Source organism: Durio zibethinus, chromosome 2, assembly GCF_047325235.1.
Source record: "Durio zibethinus cultivar Kanyao isolate XHJ-2024 chromosome 2, ASM4732523v1, whole genome shotgun sequence".
Taxonomy (NCBI): Eukaryota; Viridiplantae; Streptophyta; class Magnoliopsida; order Malvales; family Malvaceae; genus Durio; species Durio zibethinus.
In genome coordinates, this window is record NC_143163.1 from 38,305,872 (window position 1) to 38,326,462 (window position 20,591).

The 20,591-nt window shown below is 34.1% G+C and overlaps 4 protein-coding genes, 1 non-coding gene and 1 pseudogene across 8 annotated transcripts; 3 read left to right on the plus strand and 3 right to left on the minus strand.

The window, feature by feature from the left end:
• The first annotated feature begins 949 nt into the window (after positions 1–949).
• Positions 950–5,746, plus strand: LOC111318264 (pentatricopeptide repeat-containing protein At1g26460, mitochondrial-like). 4 transcript variants are annotated; one of them, XR_016334385.1, is made up of 8 exons: positions 961–1,714; positions 2,622–2,844; positions 2,945–3,424; positions 4,020–4,226; positions 4,356–4,618; positions 4,705–4,893; positions 5,094–5,174; positions 5,482–5,746. XR_016334385.1 is itself a non-coding variant. In XM_022921021.2 (7 exons), the coding sequence occupies exons 1-6, from the start codon at positions 1,113–1,115 to the stop codon at positions 4,891–4,893; spliced, it is 1,839 nt and encodes a 612-aa protein (XP_022776756.2). In that variant the 5' UTR covers positions 950–1,112; the 3' UTR covers positions 5,094–5,389. The 4 variants fall into 4 exon arrangements, 1 of the variants encoding a protein (XP_022776756.2); XR_002693628.2 differs by having other exon boundaries at positions 976–1,714; positions 4,481–4,618; XM_022921021.2 differs by lacking the exon at positions 5,482–5,746 and having other exon boundaries at positions 950–1,714; positions 4,481–4,618; positions 5,094–5,389.
• A 142-nt stretch (positions 5,747–5,888) lies between these two features.
• LOC149520207 (triose phosphate/phosphate translocator, chloroplastic-like) lies at positions 5,889–6,896 on the minus strand (annotated as a pseudogene).
• Positions 6,897–8,332: 1,436 nt separating this feature from the next.
• Positions 8,333–10,457, plus strand: LOC111318268 (uncharacterized). Its single transcript, XM_022921028.2, has 5 exons — positions 8,333–8,571; positions 8,667–8,739; positions 9,442–9,493; positions 9,613–9,682; positions 10,200–10,457. Exons 1-5 carry the CDS (start codon positions 8,470–8,472, stop codon positions 10,284–10,286), a joined length of 384 nt encoding a protein of 127 aa, XP_022776763.1. The 5' UTR covers positions 8,333–8,469; the 3' UTR covers positions 10,287–10,457.
• A 75-nt stretch (positions 10,458–10,532) lies between these two features.
• LOC111318267 (14-3-3-like protein GF14 iota) lies at positions 10,533–12,471 on the minus strand. Its single transcript, XM_089755949.1, has 7 exons — positions 12,219–12,471; positions 11,808–12,114; positions 11,625–11,712; positions 11,425–11,534; positions 11,166–11,314; positions 10,931–10,992; positions 10,533–10,841 (listed from the first exon to the last, which is right to left on the minus strand). The coding sequence occupies exons 1-7, from the start codon at positions 12,292–12,294 to the stop codon at positions 10,833–10,835; spliced, it is 801 nt and encodes a 266-aa protein (XP_089612075.1). The 5' UTR covers positions 12,295–12,471; the 3' UTR covers positions 10,533–10,832.
• A 653-nt stretch (positions 12,472–13,124) lies between these two features.
• Positions 13,125–13,197, plus strand: TRNAA-UGC (transfer RNA alanine (anticodon UGC)). The gene has a single exon. It is a non-coding gene; the product is annotated as a tRNA-Ala (tRNA).
• Positions 13,198–14,038: 841 nt separating this feature from the next.
• LOC111318266 (putative methyltransferase PMT5) lies at positions 14,039–19,436 on the minus strand. Its single transcript, XM_089755926.1, has 10 exons — positions 19,357–19,436; positions 18,048–19,111; positions 17,713–17,848; positions 17,247–17,487; positions 16,544–16,769; positions 16,186–16,345; positions 15,728–16,029; positions 15,115–15,247; positions 14,550–14,753; positions 14,039–14,363 (listed from the first exon to the last, which is right to left on the minus strand). The coding sequence occupies exons 2-9, from the start codon at positions 18,557–18,559 to the stop codon at positions 14,604–14,606; spliced, it is 1,860 nt and encodes a 619-aa protein (XP_089612052.1). The 5' UTR covers positions 18,560–19,111; positions 19,357–19,436; the 3' UTR covers positions 14,039–14,363; positions 14,550–14,603.
• Positions 19,437–20,591: the final 1,155 nt, after the last annotated feature.

Sequence of the window (20,591 nt, forward strand, 5' to 3'; positions counted from 1 at the left end):
AAATTTTATATACACTCTACTTCTAAATATATTCTAAATTCAAAATTCATTTTTTTATTTTTACTAAAAACATTTCATCTTTTAATTTTTGTTTTTCATTCTTATTATTTCTCTTTTCACTTTCTAAATTTGAGCTTATTGAAAATAAAATATCCGAGAAGTTTTGAATTATTTTAGAAATGGATATCAAAAAAATTTTAAGAATTATTGGATATCTATTTTTAAAAAACTTAATTTTATTTTTAATTATTGAAAAATTTTAATCATGAGCTTATGAACTCATTTATTTGATCATGTATGTAAATAAAACTGAAATCGATATTTTCAATATATATGATATAAACTTATTATTTCTCTTGGGCATATAGAAAACCAATAAAACCATTTTTTGGTTTTCTAGTTTTGCATTGAGAATTAATATATTTTTTTCATTCACATATATGATCAAATAATAATAGTATACCAATGACTTACGTGTATACATACATACTACTTCAAACTTAAATACTCAACAAAACATTGACATTGACAAATATTATTAGTAAATTATTAAATTCGATAGTATTTAATATTTTGACTATTAATTTTTATTATCAGATTTATTAATTTATTGATGATATTTTTTAATGATATAAATATTAGAGATCATGATTTTTTTATTATCAAGAGTTTTAATTAAATATATATTTTAAATTTTATTTTAAAAAATATAATTTTTGAAAATTAAATTTTGAGAGTTATATTTTATTTTTAAAAATTTATTTTTAAAAAATACGAGATAATTTTGGATGTATGAATTATTATGGATATTTTTATTATTTATTAAAAATTAAGATTAATATTTGATATATAAATTTTTTTGAAAGAAAATATTAAAGGTGTATAAAAAAAATTAGTGATTTATTTAGAACACTCTAAAAGGCAAAAAAGGGCTCGGCTGAAATGGATGACTGTTCCCATGCTAAATAATTTCCAAATTAACACTGACACACGAAATTACTATTGGCTCCTCCAATTCCAAACAAGATAACCCCTTTTCGTCTTCTCAAAAACCCTGGTTGCTCTTTTGCTTAATTGTTTAACTCTTGACAGTGAAAAAAGTGGCTTCTCAAATGACGATCTTGACCCGAACCCGAGTACTACTCCGAGTAAACCAAACCAAATCCATTTCAACCTTCCCTTTCCTTTCTCAAGAACCCCAACTCACCGAGTCGGCTCACTCCACTGAAATTCAAACCACCCCTCTCCCTCCCAACCCAGCCTCCGGCAGCCCTCTCTACCATGAGAACTGGCGAAACCCAAACGCGGCCCGAAACCCAACCTCCATAGCTCAATCCCTTATTCCCTTCGGTTTCTTGCGCCAAACCCCCGCCCACCAGATTCAATATCTCTCCCAAACCCTCGACGCGCCTGCTTTAATGAACCATTGTGCCGATTTAATGACTCAGCAACTGTGGACTGAGGTGAAAGAGCTTTTCGAGTTCTGGGTTCGATCGCTGGATAAGAATGGGAAGCCCAATAAGCCCGATGTGAATCTTTATAATCATTATTTGAGAGCTAATTTGATGATCGGAGCATCAGTCAGGGATTTGCTTGATTTCGTGACGCAAATGGATGATTTTGCGCTTGTTCCCAATACAGCGTCGTTTAATTTGGTTTTAAAGGCTATGAATCAAGCCAAAGAAACTCAAGCTGCTGAGAAGTTGCTTGAACGGTTAGTTATAGTACTATACTTTATTCGCTTTCTCTCTTTTAAAGTCTTTTTTTTTTTGGGTGTTTTGGTGTAAATTAAGGATACCCTTTGCTTGAAAGTTCCATAAATATTTCGTTTTGAGTTTGTAAACGAAAAAGTAAATAAAAAGTTTATCATTTTCTGTTAAATTTTGTTGAATTGCATTTCGTATCAGTAAGCGTTAGGGGTGAGAAAAAAAATAACTAAGAAATCCGAAAACTCATTCGAAACCATAGTGTTGGTTCCGATCGGTTTTTTTTTTTTGTTAGGATCAAGTTCGAATATTAAATGTATATATTAAATTCGAATTCAATTTTAAACGGGAGATAAAAAATCGAAAACAATCAAATTTATATATATTTTTTAATTTTTATATATGTTTTAAACTTATATAAGACAAAAATAATAAATTTGTATGAAATCTACTTAAATATATTAAAATTTTATATTAAAATAATATGTAAAAATTAAAAAAATTAAAAATTAAAAACTCATATACCTAACAGAATTAATAAAATTCAATTTGGTTTGGATCGAATGAAAGTTCGGTTTAGATTCGGATCGGATTTTAAATTTTCATAATATTATGCAATATTCGAAAAAATCAAATCGAATCCGATCTAAATTAAACCATTATCAACCCAAGTGAGTGTGGATCGGGTTATAAGTTTTTTTTTTTTTTAATTGCATTGAGAATTTGAGTCCTTGGTATTTGAATGTGATTATGTTCTGGAGAGAATTCTTTTGGCTACGGTCTCGTCTGTGATTTTACCATTTCTAAGACCTGCATGAAAATCACTATGGTTTTGTAGGAAACCATTAAAACTGTTGAAGTTAGCGATGATGAAAATCACTATGATATTATTACCCTTCACTTTATTTCTATCAGGATGTTGCAAGGTGGAACGGAATCTCTGCCTGATGATGAATCTTATGATTTGGTAATTGGAATGCTGTTGGAGACACAACAGATTGAAGCAGCCTTGAAATATATAGATATGGCCTTAAAATCTGGTTGTAAGTTGTCTATGAGAGTTTTTATAGAGTGTGTGGCAAGCTGTGTTAGCCGGGGCCGGCTTGACACTTTGGTTTCTGTCATTGAGAGGTGCAAGGTATATGACTCATTTTGTTGGCAATGATATTATTTTGAGTAAGGAGGTTGCCTTTCGCTCAATGTTTGATTATTTAACTTTGTTCTATGGATCTTATCAGACAACAGATCAGAATAGAGCTCTTTATCCAAATTGGACTTTGTGCAACTATCTTGCAGAAGTTGCAATGCAAGCAGATAACAGCAAGTTAGCATTTTATGCCTTGGAATTTATGGGCAAATGGATTTCTCAGGGTGAAAATGCAAGGCCACCTCTCTTGCTTTCTGCAGGTGAAGGATTAATTGTATCAGCACTTGCAACTGCAGGTAGGACCTACAGTTCAAACCTTTTGGATTTGTCCTGGGCAATCCTACAGCGCTCATTGCGTCAAAAGAAGGTGCCTAGCCCTGAACCTTTCCTTGGGAAGATATATGCTCATGCATCATTGGGGAATCTACAGAAAGCTTTTGGTACACTGCACAAGTTTGAAGCTGTTCATGGGAATTCCATTCATGAAGCAGAAGATCTCTTCTCGCCTTTTACCTCTTTATATCCATTGGTTGTGGCTTGCTCCAAGAAGGGTTTTGAGACTTTAGATTCCGTATGTCCTTTCAAGTTGCATGCATTCTGATATATTTTCTTTTGAATCAGCTATTATTTGATATTTTTGGTGATTGTGATATTTCTTGAGAAAACAAATTAGTATGAGAAATATCAACATGCATGCATGCCGCCTTTTCAAATTAGAAGGAATACAATTTTACAAATTAATAATAAATAAATATCAAAGAAATTCCATAAGCTGCTCCATTGGACCCTTATTGAGCATTTGAATGAAGTCTTTTAAATCACTTATCTTTGTGTTCTGAATTATGTAATATGTGGAAATACAAATAACTTTTACTCCATCATTCTGTTCTTGCAATGTATGTATTGGTGTATACATGTCTTAGCAATTATATTAGAATGTAGGTCTTTTGGTCTCTATCAGTATTTAGCACTTATCTGTGTCCTTGTAATGACAATTTTGTGCAAGAAAAATGTTTTTTTTTCTTTTGAAAAAATAAAGGCTGGTAAAGTTTGCACTTAGGGCATTCAATTCATCATTGCTCATTTAAATCATAAACCTAATCTTATATATTTTGCTCATTGAGGATGCTGTTGCTGATGTTGCAAAATTGAAATATTCTCCCCAGGTATATTATCAACTTGAGAATTTAAGCCGTGCAGACCCTCCGTGCAAATCTGTCGCTGCTCTGAATTGTATAATTTTGGGTTGTGGAAACATATGGGACATTGAGCGTGCCTACCAAACATTTGATGCAATAAGTTCTTCTTTTGGGTTGACCCCTGATATTCATTCATATAATGCTCTAATTTATGCATTTGGAAAGCTGAAGAAGGTATCTCTCTCTCTCTCATATGCTCATTCCATGAGTTCTATTGAGCTTGTAAAATGCATGTATCCAGGATATTGCTGGGAATGCCTAGCTTGATTTTTATTCTTGTCTTTTCCTCTCTGGTGTCCATAGCATACTCTGCAACAGTCTAAATAACTCATGGAACCACCGCCTCCCCCAACCAAAAGCTGCTTTATTGGGATTTAAGCTTTGAATTTAAACGTAATTCTTCAAGTTAATGCATCCTTGTATGACAGACTTTTGAAGCTTCAAGGGTGTTTGAACACATGCTGAGCTTGGGTGTGAAACCCAATGCTAAGTCATATTCGTTGCTTGTCGATGCTCATCTCATCAATCGAGATCAAAAGGCTGCACTCTCTGCAATTGACGAGATGGTAACTCCATTTCCTTTCTGATTGTTAAAACCTCATGATATATCTGTAGAGAAAGATTAATGGCCATTCAACAATTCTTTTGGCAGGTGACTTTTGGATTTATACCCTCCAAAGAAACACTAAAAAAGGTAAGAAGGCGATGTATACGAGAGATGGACTATGAGTGTGATGATCAAGTTGAATCCCTTGCGAAGAACTTCAGTATTCAAATGGGCACAGAAAACCGCAGGAGCATACTTTTTGATCTTGACTATGGCACTGAATATGCATCATAGGTAGGCTGTGCTGTCGTATGGTATAAATACTTGCATGAGGAGGTCCAGAAAGTTTTTTGCATATTTTCTTAGGATCTAGACAGAAGGTTCTTACAGTTATATTTCTACAATGTTCTTGTGATGTTTTGAAAACCTTGACTTTTTGCTATAAAAGTTCAGTGCCAGTTGTTTTTTAACTCGGAGTTAATCTCCCTCTGCAGATTCAGGTCTATCTTATGTTGGGAATTTCAACAGCGATGATTGGGGTTCGCCAAGTTCACATGTTGCAAGGTCCAATGAAAGTATGAACCCATTTGTCTGTACATTATTTGATCTTTTTTTTTTTTATTTTTTTTATTTTGAGCCTTGGCGGGACAAATGTCATGATTATGGCTTGTGAATTTTTTCCTAGTTTCTTTATTTTCTCTCTCTCTTTTTCCCCCCTTGATATGCTTTCTGAGTTGTAGGAACACAAAAATATTGACAAATAAATGTAGAAACCATCCTAATTATTTAAGGAGCGAGGAGCATAAATTTCATATATTTTTTACACTTTTGTTGTGCGTAAGTCCAAACTACTATTTCTGCCTGAGACGCTTGTTGTTGCAGGTCAAAAGGGTGTTTCATGTTTGTTCTCTTGCCTTTCCGAGCCGGGTGGTGTCCTGCTTTGAGCAAGAAGACTAGCCTGATGGGCTAGCAAGGTTGAGCATACTGGCTTACCAGAAGTGGCAGGTGATAATTATGAGGTGGTTTTGCAACAAAATGAAAAACAAACCTTGGTTTAAAAAATTTATGGTATTTCCCATTTAGAATTATTGTCAAAGTGGTAACAATAAGATCATTATCCAATAAATTCATCTGAGAAGTTGAATCTTACTCTTTCCCATTCCTAATGTGTTTGTCAATGAATTATAAGCATCAACTTGCAAAAATTCCAATTTTTAGTTTCTTCTGCATTATTTAAGTTAGCAGACAGGGCTAGGTAATCGAATCTTCAACTTTCTTAGGATGCAGGGCTTAAATCAGCCTTCTGAAAGGGTAGAAAATGGTACAGTCAGCAGTCACAAACAAAGAAAAAAAAAAAAGAACAACAAAAAAACTATGGTCTTAACTTGAGTCTTACTCTTTTGTTATTTGACTTTATAAGGGAGTAGATGGCAACTCCTGCAATGGCTATTGCAGTACCAACGCCCGTTTGGGTGGAGATCCTATTGCCTGCCATATTTTTGCAACCATCAGTAAAAAAAATTCAATCATGGTTCTCACTTGTCAGTTCCACTGAAACTAACTAGCATGACCAGTTTAGATTGCCATCTTATCTTTCATCTTTTTAGGTGGTTTTCTTGATGGAATCCCCTCAATTCAGATCGTTTGACATGCTCATATTTGTTGCATAAACACATCGTTCATGAGAAAGAGCAGGATGACTTACCAAATACCACGATAGAGAAGCCAATAACAAAAACTCGCTTCAATACGTTTCCGAACTGCATGTGTAAGGGGTGCAACCCGTTCTAAGGTATTAGTGGCAAGCTGCATTTCTCAGCTCAAATGTCAGTTCGGTGAAATAAGCTAGTTTGTGGAAAGTTGGCTCCGCCGTCTCATACTCTGATTCCAACCAGTAAATGTCAAGGGCTTGGCAGTGAATAATCCTAAAGGAACCGAAGCTTTGTTTTTGTCCCGTGAAGGTCAAAACTCCAGACATGAGGCTCTTGAAGAAGGTGATGATGGTGTCTTGAGTAAAAGACAACTAGGCAAAACTTTTTTTGTCGATAAATATAGAGAAGAAACCCGAGAATTTGCGATCAATTGTGTATTCAAAAACCAAAGGGTATCGAAAAAGATTGTTCTTATTATAGTGTAAAGAGAGGCAGGACATTGAAAACAACAGACTAAAACTACAGGAAGCGGAGAAAACAGAGATAGAAACAGAGTTTCATTGTTTTTAACTTTTTATAGTAATAATCATAAACAATTAAGCTTATATGGTAATTGTCAAGAGCTAAAAGCTAACCATTTCGAAACACCCAGAGGATTAAAAAAAGAGTCAAGGGTAGGGAATTAATAAAAGAGAAGAATCCTTGAGCCTTGAGTCATCAATCATCATGAACAAAAATCATGAGTCAGAGGACGTTTTGATTCGTTTGTATTTTACCTAAAGAAGTTTTTCCCTCAAACTGGAGTTGATATCAAATTGTAGTTTATTTTCTGCACTTCCAACTATTACTGTTGATATCGATCTAATTTGAATCAAAATAGAATTATACATAATCAAATTTGCATCAATTTTGACGGTTTTTGTTGTATGATTTTATGAGTTATGGAATACTAATATATGTAAAATTGTGGTAATGCATTAGCATTTGTAAATGAAGCAGAAACTGGGATCTTTGTCAACGAACTGAAATTGAGGATGTTTTGCTATCTTAAAAGCATGGATTTTAGCTGCTTAAAAAAAACCCATTGTGAAACCGTGCTTGCTCAATGAGACAAAACTTATCTTTTTCTTGATTGAAATGATATAAATCAATAGAGTTTTTTATAAATTATTTGTAATTAGTTTTTGTCTGTTTATATTCGTTTATTAAATTTAATAAATAATTTTAAATAATATTTTTATGTTCATTTATTAAATAAATTAAATACAAATAAAAATATATTTAATTCCTTTATATTTATAAATAAATTTATTTTAAAATCATTTAAAATTCATTTGTTTATATTCACTTAAGATTTGTTTATATTCATTTATTATTCAATAATAATAATAATAAATTTATATTTTATTTTTTACTCTAATTTTGTTATCGTAACACTTTCATTCTTTCAACTTATTTTTTAACTCACTGCAAATAAATTATTTATTATTCATTTATTATGTAATTTTATTTGTTAATAATTTATTTATTATTTATAAATATGTTTATTTATATAAAATCGTGAATATAATTGCTTAATATAAATGAATTCTTTTAATTTTAACGAATTAAATACAAACATAATGTAATTATCTTATTATTAAATGAATCAAACTCAAATTTAATAAATAATTTTTTTACTCAACACAAATTGATCTCAAACAACTTTAAAAATAAATGAATAAACTCCAAATATATATTAATTTATTTTTATTCGATTTGTTTATATTTCTATTTTATTATACATCTTTCCTAATAAAATTTTAAATTTAAACTTTTAATGAAATTAAAGTTTTAAAATTTGACATTGAAATTCAAAATTCACCGCTTTGTAACTCCTTCTTGTATCTTTCTTTTTTATTTTTTTTAATTTTTTAAATAAAGAAAAAGGATTTTAATTTTAAAAATTTATTTTTTATTACTTAAAAAAAAAAGAAAATTGTGGGTAAAGCTTATACGTACGTTAGCCCAAGGCTCTTTTATCAGGCCGAATAATGGGCCAACCCAGTAATGGAACAAACAAAACAAAAGTTGAATGAGAATTGCATTTTGGATCAAACACCAAATCCCTAACCAAAATCCAAAAAAACAGCAAATAGTTTCAATTTTAAGTTTAATCTGTAAAAATAGAGAAATTTTCCCGTAGTTTTTAAAAAACTTATATTATAATTAAGAGGAGATGGAGGGTGTAGGTGGAAGAGAAAAAGAAGAGGAACAAGATGGCATTTCCGTACACTCCCCTTGCAAAGCTCCGCTTTCCTCCGCCTCCTCTGTCCCTAAGGTCTCTCTCTCTTCTTTTCTCTGTTTCGTAAAAATTATTAATATTTTTGTTGATTTTATTTTAGTTTTTGTTATTTTTTTTTTTCAATTTAATAGGAGCAACAACAGGTAGAATTGGAGCTGAGGCTACTGCAAGCACTTGAAATTTATCCTCCCGTCAAATTACGAGGCACGTTTATCGCTTTTTTGCTTAATTTTCTTTATAGGGAAGAAATTCGTTTGTATTTACACTTAAATTTGCAAGGTTGCCATGAAAAGAATAAAGGCAGAACAAAAGAGATCATTAATTCTTTGAAATATATCCGTTGGCTATGGGTACGGAAATACGTATGATATAAAAATTCGGGGATGGAGATAGGTAATAATCTACCCGCCTCATACCTTACTAATTGGCATGCCTAGTGCTAGTGAGGGAGGCTGAGACATTTTTGGTAGTTTAATCGGAGCATCTGATTTACCTTTTATCACGTTGCTCCAATGGTAATGGTGTGATCAATCTAAATGTTGGTTCCTTTGATTTCCCGCCGTGGAAATTAGTTAGGCAATCTTTTCTCCAAAACCCTTTAGAAATTATGTTTTGTGTGTTGGTCTTGACAGTGAATGATTAGCTTTTATTTCCATTTTTGACTTGACTGTCTGTTCATTCTGGTAGATTTAGAATCTAATGGTGTTTATCATGTTTATTGTTTAGGGATCTATCTTAAGTGTTGAATCACTAGAGCTAGTGAAAGTAACTTATATATAGTAAGGAAAGTGCTGCATCTTGTAGTTAATGCGCACGATTATGGTAAAACAGCTAGGATTTGTTTGCTCTTTGGCAATTGGTTGCTACATGAATGCATAACTGTAAATCAAATTTGCTTCCCTGCAGGCATGCATCGCCACTTTGTCCTCTATGGTCTGATGGAATTCCTGCAGAGAAGGTTTGTTCGGCCTCCTCTTCTTTTTGCTTCATATCAATCCCCTCTTTTGATAAAAAGATTCTAGTGGGTCATTATTTTTTTTGTTACATTCTCTTATCATTTGCTAAATTTTGTCACAGATTTGACCGGCATTTTTCTCCAGATGAGGTTTTGCAGTTGCTAGATCGTTTCTACAACTTAGAAGTGCTGGTAACTACTTGTTCAATATTTAATTTTCGTGTCCATCAGTAAGTTTGGTATTCTGTTGAAGATGAGGTTTTGCATCGATTACTGTCTTGGACATTTCCATATCTGTATAAATTGACAAAATGATAAATGTGTAGTTTCAACCTTTGTTTTCTCTCATTGTGGTTGTATAGAGATGGTTATAAGTCAAGTGTGGCTCACACGGTGGTAATGGACGTAAACAGAAAAAAATTGGGGCAAATCTATATATGGTTTCAACAAAAGCATTATAGCTGTGTTTAGATTCATAGATGAGGAAATTACCTTCTGAAACACTGAAATGCTAGTTAACTTTCTGTTGCTGATCAAAATTTTTAAAATTTAATTCTAAACCCTAATCCAAAGAAAAATTTTCACAACCCTTATTATTTCTTAATGGCTGATTTTATGTGCCTGCTTTGACATTTTGACTAGTGGTTTTGCTTTTGGTGATATCAAAAGGTAGTTGCTGCTCACCTATTGTTTCTTTTTTAAATTTCAGAAACCAGATGATGAAGAGATTGATATCCTGAATCATGAAGAAGACTTTTGCTTGCCACAAAGTTATTTTGTCAAGGAAGAATCTTAACTCAATTTTGGGGTATCCATTTTGTCCCCCACTTTGTTCTTTAGCTGATCTAATGCTTTTAACTGTTATGATCTTGCTAGATCATATTACAGAATATTATTGTAAAATCAGGTTGCAATTTTGATGGGATGTAATTATTGGCTCTAGCATCTTTTGAGAGCTTATTTCTGATGCAATCCTTTCATAATTTATAAAGCCTCCACCATTGAAGCTGTGACTCCAATGAAGCCAAAAAGCAGAAAAGAAAAAGACAAAGGGATAGGATGCAATATAAAGCAAAATTTAACAAAACATTCATAGTTTCAATAAATATTTTCAGAGTAGAGAACATTGAATAAAAGCAAACGCAACAAAAAACGGAAAATATGGTTGGATCAACTGATCAATTTCGTCATCTGGTTTTTGTTGTTCTGAAAACGATCGGTTTAGCATTGTAAAAGGGCCAAACTGGTTGATCCAATCCTCTTGTGAGAAGAGCTATAAGAAGCCAATTCTGTAGAGTATTAAAAACATTGAATTGCCCCATACAGGCTCCCTGGTTCCTCATCAATGATTCTGCAAAAACGAATTAAACTTTTTGATGTAAGGAAAAAGGGTAATTACGAAAATAAATTCCTAAAGAAGAAACCATGGCAAGCCCTTACCTCGCCTTTTACCTCAGCTTCGGCTGTAGGTTTAGCATCTTCACCTTTTACGCTATCTTCACCTGCGTTGATTCAAGTAAGATCTGAGACAGGACAACAGAGAGAATATCTAATACCCTGTCTATAATGTAATGTGACAATGGTTCCTGTATCACTGCTATCATTTACCCCGGTCTTTCCGCTCTTACAAACTGGTTAGCATCCAAGTTATTTACATCAAAACTATATACAATACCTCCATCTTCAGGCAAATCAGAAGTCCAAAGGGTGAGGTTGTCTCTCAGAAGCTGCATAATCAGGGTGCTATCCTTGTATGACTCCTCACTCAAAGTGTCCAACTCCGAGATTGCCTCATCAAAGGCTTGCTTAGCCAGATGACAGGCCCTGCAAGTTTCAAACAACCCAAAACATGTCATGAAAAGGTCAAGCAATTCAAACATTGAAAACGATTTAGATCCTTGAACTAATTACTATAAGAGATATAGAATTTATACCTCTCGGGAGAATTCATTATCTCATAATAAAAGACAGAGAAATTAAGGGCCAGGCCAAGACGAATCGGGTGGGTTGAAGGAAGATCTGTGTTTGCGGTGGCAGTAGCAGCCTGATAGGTGAAAATGCCAACAAAAATGGTATTGTCAACTGTGTCTGCAGAAGTGAAGAACACATTACTATTTGAGAAATAGTAACATACCTCATAACCCTTCAATGACTGCTCAGCAGCCTCTTTCCTCTCCTGATCTGTCTTGAACTCAGCAATGTACCGGTAGTAATCACCTTTCCTGAATCCAATCACAAAAAAACCATTAAATTTGGACCCAATACAATGGTAGAGATTCAGAACGTACCCACAATCCATGAGGGAAAAAAAGCTTACATCTTGTAGTAAAAAACAGTGGCTTCACCAGTGGCAGAAGAAGGAATGAGATGCTTGTCAATGATGCTCAAAATGTCAGTGCAAATCTTGGACAGCTCTTCCTCTACCTTTTGGCGATACCCTTTGATCAGCTTAACATTATCTTCATTTCCTTTGGATTCCTCCTTTTGTTCAATCGAAGACATGATCCGCCAAGAAGCCCTTCGTGCACCAATCACATTCTTGTATCCAACCGAAAGAAGGTTCCTTTCTTCCACTGTCAGCTCGCAATCAAGTTTCGCCACTTGTTTCATACTCTCCACCATTTCTGTTCCACCAACCAAATTCAAAAACCCTTTTTTCTTAGATCCCAAACAAACAAACGAATGAATAAATAATCAAATCAATGATATTCTTTTTTTTTTTGGTTACCTTCGTAACGTTCAGCTTGTTCAGCGAGTTTGGCCAAGTAAACATTAGTCTCTCTCTCCTTTTCTGCATTAGACATTGTCGATATAGAGTTTCAAAGAAAGGATTAAAACCCAGAGTTGTTTGAAGGAAGAGAAAAGGAATGGGAGAGGAAAGGAGGAAAGGATTTTTATTTTATAGAGGAGAGTGAAATGAGGAGCAAAGTATGGAGGGGAGGCTTTGAAAGAAGGACCGCGCAATTCGTTATTCCTTTTGTTATTTCCTTCAACTTGGATTTGTTCAAATCCCTTTCTCTCGGATGGCTTTTTTTGGAATTTAATATTGCTCCATTATTTGTTTTATCAATTTCTATAATTTTATTCAAACTAATTTTTTCTATTTATTTGTTAATTAACCTTTGGTTAGTTTTTAAGTACATTGAATTTAAGTATAATTTTGTGTTGAACTTAGAATTTAATTTAATTGATTTATGTTATCCTTTTTAAAAAATAATATTTAAGAAATTTAGTATTCAAATTTAAATATTTATAATTTTTTTATTTTAAATTGTGACTTTTTGTACTAAAAAGTATGGTCTTATGTTAATATAAGATGTTAAATTACATCAAAACATTTAGTTTAACCTTAACAAGAGATGAAATGTAGATGATATTTTCGTATTTAAAAAAAAATTTATGTGAATAAGATATTTAATAAAAATAAGATTTATATGGAGTTTTTAATATGAAATTATGTTTTTATTGAAATTGTCAATGAAGTTTTGGAGGCATTGAAATTGAAATAAAATAAGGTGATTTGATATTGAATCACCTATTTTAACATTTTAAAATGCAAAAAAAAAAAAAAATCCGATTTTATTTAGCTAAAGAATTATTAATAAATAATTTTATCTTAAAACCTTCAAGAAAAGGGGTTGTAGCTCAAATGGTAGAGCGCTCGCTTTGCATGCGAGAGGTACAGGGTTCGATCCCCTGCAACTCCAATCAATAACCTTTTGGGATGAATATGAAAACCTGATTCCTACTATCTAAAACTGTTTGACAAGAAGATTAAAAAACCCTTGTCCAATGATCCAATCAACCACCTCCATCTCCTAGCCACCGAGTCAACTCACCCTCAGCTCAGCAACCACCCTAACCCTCCCAACCCCAATCAACCAAAACCACTCTCCTCAGAGTCTGCACCATCCTATAGCAACAGCAAAACTCACCTGATCACGCCTCCACTCTTCCCTTTCTTCTTCCAATCCTAGTATCAAGTTTGCAACAATTTCCCTTACTCATCTACCGTTTCTTCCTCCCTCACCTTCAACAAAATATAGGATGTCATTGGAAAATCAGAAACATTGACCTTTTCTGGTAAGCCTGTCAATAAATGGGTAAACTTGGTTTGGTTAATGACAAGACAAGCTTTAAAGACTCTAGCTTTATCCAGGGAGTTGAAGATATGCGTGGAGCAAGCTTTACCATTAGATGAATGGGTTTGGGGTTGGACTGCACTGTTGGAGACTTTAAATACTGTAGTGGAAAGGGTCAGATAAGGTTGTGGAAGAGCAAAGTTTGTGACTACGAAGTTGAAAGAGTGGGCTAGGCCTAAAGGGTTACATATAAATGGTTGAGATGGAGGATTTGTGTTGTGGGTCATTTGACAGAGGCTTCACAATCACAGATTTGGAATTTGATGGTTTAGGAAGGGGATTTAGAGAGGGTGTGAGCCTATAATGCATACCTATATTATGTTTAAGCACAGTACAATCGAGCCCAAAAAAAAAAAAGGGCAGTACACAGAAACTACGATATACATTTGAGAGAGAGAGAGAGAGCTTGGTTGATCTATTTGTAATTATCACATTTCGTAGCCATTGCACACAGCAATTGACGGTTCAATACAAGGAGGATTTCAATATCATATAATAAAGAAATAAAAAAAAAATCAAAATTAAGACAAGGGAAAAAATGGATGAATGAATTGCTACAAATGCCTTGACAAAAAAGAGTAAAAAGAAAAAGAAAAAGAATTGCGGCTTCTTTTGCAGCAAACCTCTTTTATAATCTACAGCCTCCACCATGCTCATTGTTCAGTCATTGATATCAAGCATGTTTTGACTCCAAAGCCTATCACATTGTGATGCTGCCGATAGCTCAGCCTCTGGCAAAATAACGACATCATCAGTTCTAAGACATTATACCTCTGGTATCTTTTGACAAATGCACTCTAACTACATGTGAGATGCGACTTCTTTAAGTGCCAATACCTAGGTTTTATATGTCTCAATTATCTTTGTATGTGGTAACAATCATCATGCATGCTTCTGTGGATTAATTAGAGGATTACCAGATCAAAAAAAATTTTACACATCCACAGTCTCGGGACCTGGTGCTAGATCAATCATTTCTTCAAAAATGGTTTCTGACAAACAAGTAGCCGCTGATCACTACCATTCTGAAGGTCGATCACCCTTGCATCCCACCGTATTTGTGTAGCATGAGCACGTGCCAAGTCTATAGCTCCTAATTTATCAGAGAGCACAACCCAACCCTGAAAACAAACAAAAGCTCATATTATGAATTCAATAACACCCAACAAACAGTTATTCAAGTAAGAAATAAATATTTCAGAAACTATTCATTAATACAACATATTCTAGGTCACATCAAATGAAATGGCATTATAGGGCATTGATTAAAAATATCAATTTTTTTCGAGGGAGGCTTGTTGTGGAGGATTAGGATGTTGAGTACAAAATAAAACATAAGCAAGACCAACAAAATGGTGGTTTTTCCTTTGAACAATCTAACAAATAGTTAAGAGCTGTCAGAGGCAATTCCTGCATAAAAATAGAATGAAAAAAAGGACACTGGATCGAATTTCAAGCACAAACCCAGAAAAGTAAGAATACCTCAGGACGCAGAATTCGATCCATCTCTATAAATAAGTCCATCAAACCGCACCTCTCTGAAATGAGATGTGTGAGGAGCCCATTTGCATGAATCATGTCATATGTTCGAGGATATGTTGGGAAGGGTTCACACCTGAACACCACCAGATATGTCAGATAAAAAAAAAATAGTTCCCAGCATTCAGTAGAATGATACATAGCTGCATGTCAGAAACGAGCAACCTTGAAGAAAAAAACATTTTTGAATGTTCAACTGAAGCACAAAGAAAGAAAACTGTACATACAGATTCCAAATGGAAATTTTATTAGCAGCCTACTACAGCTAACCATGTCTTTACTTGCCACCATGATTTGATAAAATAGGTCAAATATTGTTCAACAACTAAAGATTCAATTTTAAGAATGAATCTAAACTAAAGCAAACTATTTTAAAGAATCTTCATCATTCACAAACTTTAATACTATCTTAATGTGGGAACAAAATGAGAACGTTCACTCCTAAAAACTTGTGAAGATATCTATACCTAAAACAAAATGTTAAAACTTAAACTCCAAACCAGCTCATAACTATCAACTTAAACAAATTACTTTCATGAAGTCATAAAAAACTAACCAGTCATGCAAAACACCAGGAAAACCTCGGTCAAGAATGAGAGGAAGTGTGTTGCGGGCCCTAACAGGCACAACATTCATCACCCACACTGATTTCTTTTCCTCCAGGAATGCAGCATTTAAACCCCCATAATGAGCATTCATGTCCATCACATTGCGTACCATATTAAATGGAGGCAATGGATCTTCATCCCCTGGCCTCTTGGGATGGTCAGAGAAAATTAATGGTGTAAGCAGAGACCAATAATTGTTTAAAGCTAATTTCCAAACTTGCAGGTCTTCAAAGAAATCTTCTTGACTGACTCCTGCAAGGATTAATTTACATCAATATGCCAGCCAAATAAAGCCATTTACTACATAAACTGGGGATTGCGTGTTGCAGCCCAATAGCAAAATGAAAATGCAGGTGCAGGGAGGAAAAAAAAGAGTGGGGGGGGGGGGGGGGTTGGAACAATACTTTCCATGAACTTCTAGCTCCACAGAGCTCAATTGAGAGCTAGAGGACCTGTTCTGAATAGGAATCCAGCGTTTGCTGGAAGTTCCGGTGATACAAGGCATCAAGGTCTGATAATAGGCAGCATCGTGTCCTTCTTTGCAAAGGGGTACATCATTCTGCTTGCTATATTCAAGAAAACGGAGGTTAGAAAACACTAGTACAGGTCTGACTGTTATAAATTAAGAGGAACTAATACAACTAATTCAAAGTAAAAGTGTAAGACAACCTAAAAACTGTTTTACTGAATTGAAAGCCTGTTTCATAATGCAATTGAATTAAGAGTTACTCAGAGAAGAGTGAAAATTATCAGTGTATACTCACCGAGAAGAATAGCAATGAACATCAGCAGTTTTCTGCCAGATAAAAGTCTCATCCTGCTGTGCAATAAGACTCCAACAAATTTTTTCAGTGAATTGTTCCAGTGGCGTTAACATGTTTCTTTTCTTCGTAACTGTTGCACTTCCATGTGACTTACTTGTGGGTGAGGTTAAAACAAAATAACCTCCAGGCTTGAGTAACCGATCTGCTTCTATAAGAAACATCCCCTCTGTTTTACAAAGTCATAGTTAGACAGCGAAGCATATGTAACTTTACAATACAAGCTACACTTGCCTATTTATTAAATATTGATAAATACATGCAAAATGGATGAAGATCATACATACATACATACATCTAACAGTAACACTTTAGCTGATTCAGGCTACATACATTATACTTTTGTTTTATAAATATAGTCTTTTTCATCAAGGTCTGGAGGAGGAAGTTTTAGCACTCAAGTACATTTCATGGTTAGCAGTGTTAACTGTGTTGTTAATCTTAACAGAAAGCACGGTTAACAATGCACTATGCCACATCGGTACAAATCACTGCACTTTCAAGAAAACAACTCTATAATGAAACATGACATGGAGATTATCAATAAAAATAGAAGAATCAGAATAGTGGTATACCCACATATTTCCAAATTATTTTGTAACAATAAATAACAGAAAGGAAGCCTACTATTAAACTCTGAAAATACCTTTCTTGTCCCAAACAATACTGCACTGAGCACAATGAACCATGTCAAAGGACAATGATGGATATGGCAGTTGTCTTGATATGAAATTGCCAATCATTGCTGGAAGACCTCTCTCAAGAGCTAATTGAACTTGGCTTCCGGTTGCCTCATATGCAGCAATACAAAGAGCCATCAACTTTAGTGAAACTAAATGAGCTCCAAAACTTCCAAATCCACAACCAATATCAAGTACAGTGCGTACCTGTAATCAAAGTAGGAGTATTAAACACCATATACCGGTGATTATTTTACATACCCTTGAAGGCCATACATTATCTTTCTCATATTTGTAAACATCACATGCTAAAATATAAGAAAATATTTGATTCCAAACATACCAAACTCTCAGAGCTCATGCTACCCTAATGGGATAAAAGTAGTTATAAAACTAGTAAGAATATTATCATAAAACGAAATAAAGACTTACACCAGCTTGAAAAAATTCAAAGTCACTCCCCAGTCCCATCATCTCAGCAATCTGGCGAGAATAATCTTTGACACCATCAAAGATTAAGCCATCTTCAGAGTGAAAAGCAATTTGATTCTCTTCTAGCAACATCATTCTAGACAGTTTGTTAAAAGATTATGAAGGTAAATTAGAAAGCTGTTACTGATCACATAAAGAACAAGGAAAGAAGAATATATACCCTGTTACAAAGAACAGACACTTGCGAATTTGAAAAGGTAAAGCTTATAACCACAGGATATAAGCCTGATGCTTTCTCTACTTTTACAAAGCATACAAATGCATTTAATAAATACCTCTTTGTCATGCTTCCAGAAGAAAGGAATTGGTCTTTGGTTATCTTGACATTTCCACTCCATATCACATCCCTACCAGCTGGCCAACGGAGTGGAATCTTATAATCCTTTGGAGGGCGAACTAAACACCACTTTCTTTGCCTTGAAAATTCACAATGTCGATCAAACTCCTCTCCATCTTTAAACCCTAATAACAAGTTTGTTGTCACATTGTAACAAGGAACATAATTTTCTTTTTCTTTGCCACAAAGGCCAAACTCCCTTTGGCGACTAGCTCCCAACGGCAGAGTTCTCAGCTCAAAATAATCAACTGTCGCTTGCTCCTTTAGCCTTCTATAGTTTGTATAAATCTCAGGTGCCAAAGTGGAAGTTACAGAGTCAAAGGAATTAGAAGATGATGATCCAAAGACAGAAATCAGTGCAAGCACACTGACAAAGCACAATAGCAACCAACTGACTGGCGGTCTGGGGCTGAAAATGACAGATAGTTTATTGAGCCAAGGGCTTCTCATGTCCAAAACTTTAAACAATTTAAGTTCGAAAAACCACTAAATAACCAACCCCTTCAACTTAAATCTCCAAGAACTGTGAAAACCATAACCTATCATCACATACAAGCTTCTGTATATGTTACCGTGAATCCGGATAAGCCCAACAAGCATTGAAACCACCTCCTCTACACTCCTTCCACACCGACCTTTATCCAACTATCACAAGCAACGGTTAACAAAATAGTCCAAAATCCAAAGTAAGTTCACTATAAATCCACCATAACCATTATAAAGAAAAACCAAGAAAACCAAGCTGAAGTTTAATTCCTTATTACAGATCAATACTTCCACCCAAAATCGAACTTCCTAAAGCGAATTACACCACTCCTAATCCAAAGCAAACCGATATTTACCGCAGTCTATATTTTTACCAGAATCCAAACAGAGCCGATCGAAACTAAATTTTGAGTAATGTTAATTCTTCAGTCTCCAGCAAGTGACCAATCGCATCAAGCTGCAAATATCCACCAAAATCAATATTCCAAGGGAAGGAAATTATGATTCTTTAACGGTCTGTTTGATGGATGAAACGAAAATTTGAATCTAAAACAGTAATTCTAAAGCTTAAAACACAAATTTCAGAATTCTGATAAAAATGTAAAACTTTCCGGTTTTGGAATCCGCTAAAAGAAAGTCAGATCTCAAAAAGGAAACAACAACAGATCAAGATCATTGAAGAAGCAGAAAAAAAAAAAAAACTAAATCGAAAACTGAAACAATAAAAAAAAAAACCAATTAGGGTTTACGTGGAAGCGTACCTGTGGAGAATCAAAATCCGAAATTGACAAATGGAGAGAGCGAAGAGCGAAAGAGAGGAGTTTTGATGAGTGAAATAAACGAAAGTTATTTTTTTATGGTTAATATATTTATATTAAAAAAAAAAAAAAAAAGGAAAACAGACAAATAGGGAACCCAAATTGTTAAGTACGGTCTATGGTTTATTAAAAACGCTACCCTCTTGAAAGTGCTAGAATGACAGGTGGTGATGATGCAGTTACTAATTTGTCGGTTCGTGATCTGTCTTCTGTGGGAATTGACGATCCTAATTTAGACGTAAACAACAAAAACTGTTTTTCACTTCTTTAAAAATGATTGCCAAATGGAGGCTAGGCTACGGCTAAGCTTAATTAATCCAGGGATTAATTTAGCCCTTAATTAAAGTGTTAACCTTTATTACGAGGAAAGATGTTGGTTATAGTCTTGTTTTAATAGCCTAATCAAGTAAGATATTACTTAAATGTTTCTAACCTATAAATAAGGAGATAAGAAATAATGACACGTGCAAATAATATTAAATTTTTAATTTTTAAAATTTAATTCAATTTAATTATGTACTCACAATATGGCACTTGAAGATATAAATTTTAGATTTTTTTACTTTTAAATTATAATTTTTTTATAAAAATGTTAAATAATAAAAGAGCCCATCATTATGTTAGATTTTAGGCAACTGGTATTTGTTTTGTTGGTTCCTTCTTTTTAAGGTAACAATTATATTATGATTATGTTGAAAAGTTGTTTAATTACTATAATAGTTAGTACTAATTTTTACTGTAAGTTCTTCTTAGAAGGTTAAAACTTGAAATATTAAAAGTTACTCTCCAACTTGCTCTGCAATTTGGAGGATTGATTTGGCTCAATGGTTCAGCATTTTTGGATTCCAGGGTGACAGTGACAGAAAATGAGCTGTGCTTACTGCCATCCGGTCATCCCCCAGGAACTAGGTTGAATTCCCCCCATCCAAGGGCAGGGTTTAGCCCACAGGTCGGCTGAAGATGTCCTTCTCTCTCAATAAATTCGTGTGTGAAAAGCAGGAACATCTCAGCTTTCAGGGGAAGACTTTCGGTGATCCCTGGTAAAAATTTACTGTTCCAATTAGCTGTTAAGCATCCCGTTGCCCTGGGGCTAATAAACCAAATTCACATGTTTATTCCCAAGCTGTCATTGAAAAATCATTCAAAAGAAAAGGACCCGTGATGATGGGGATGATTCC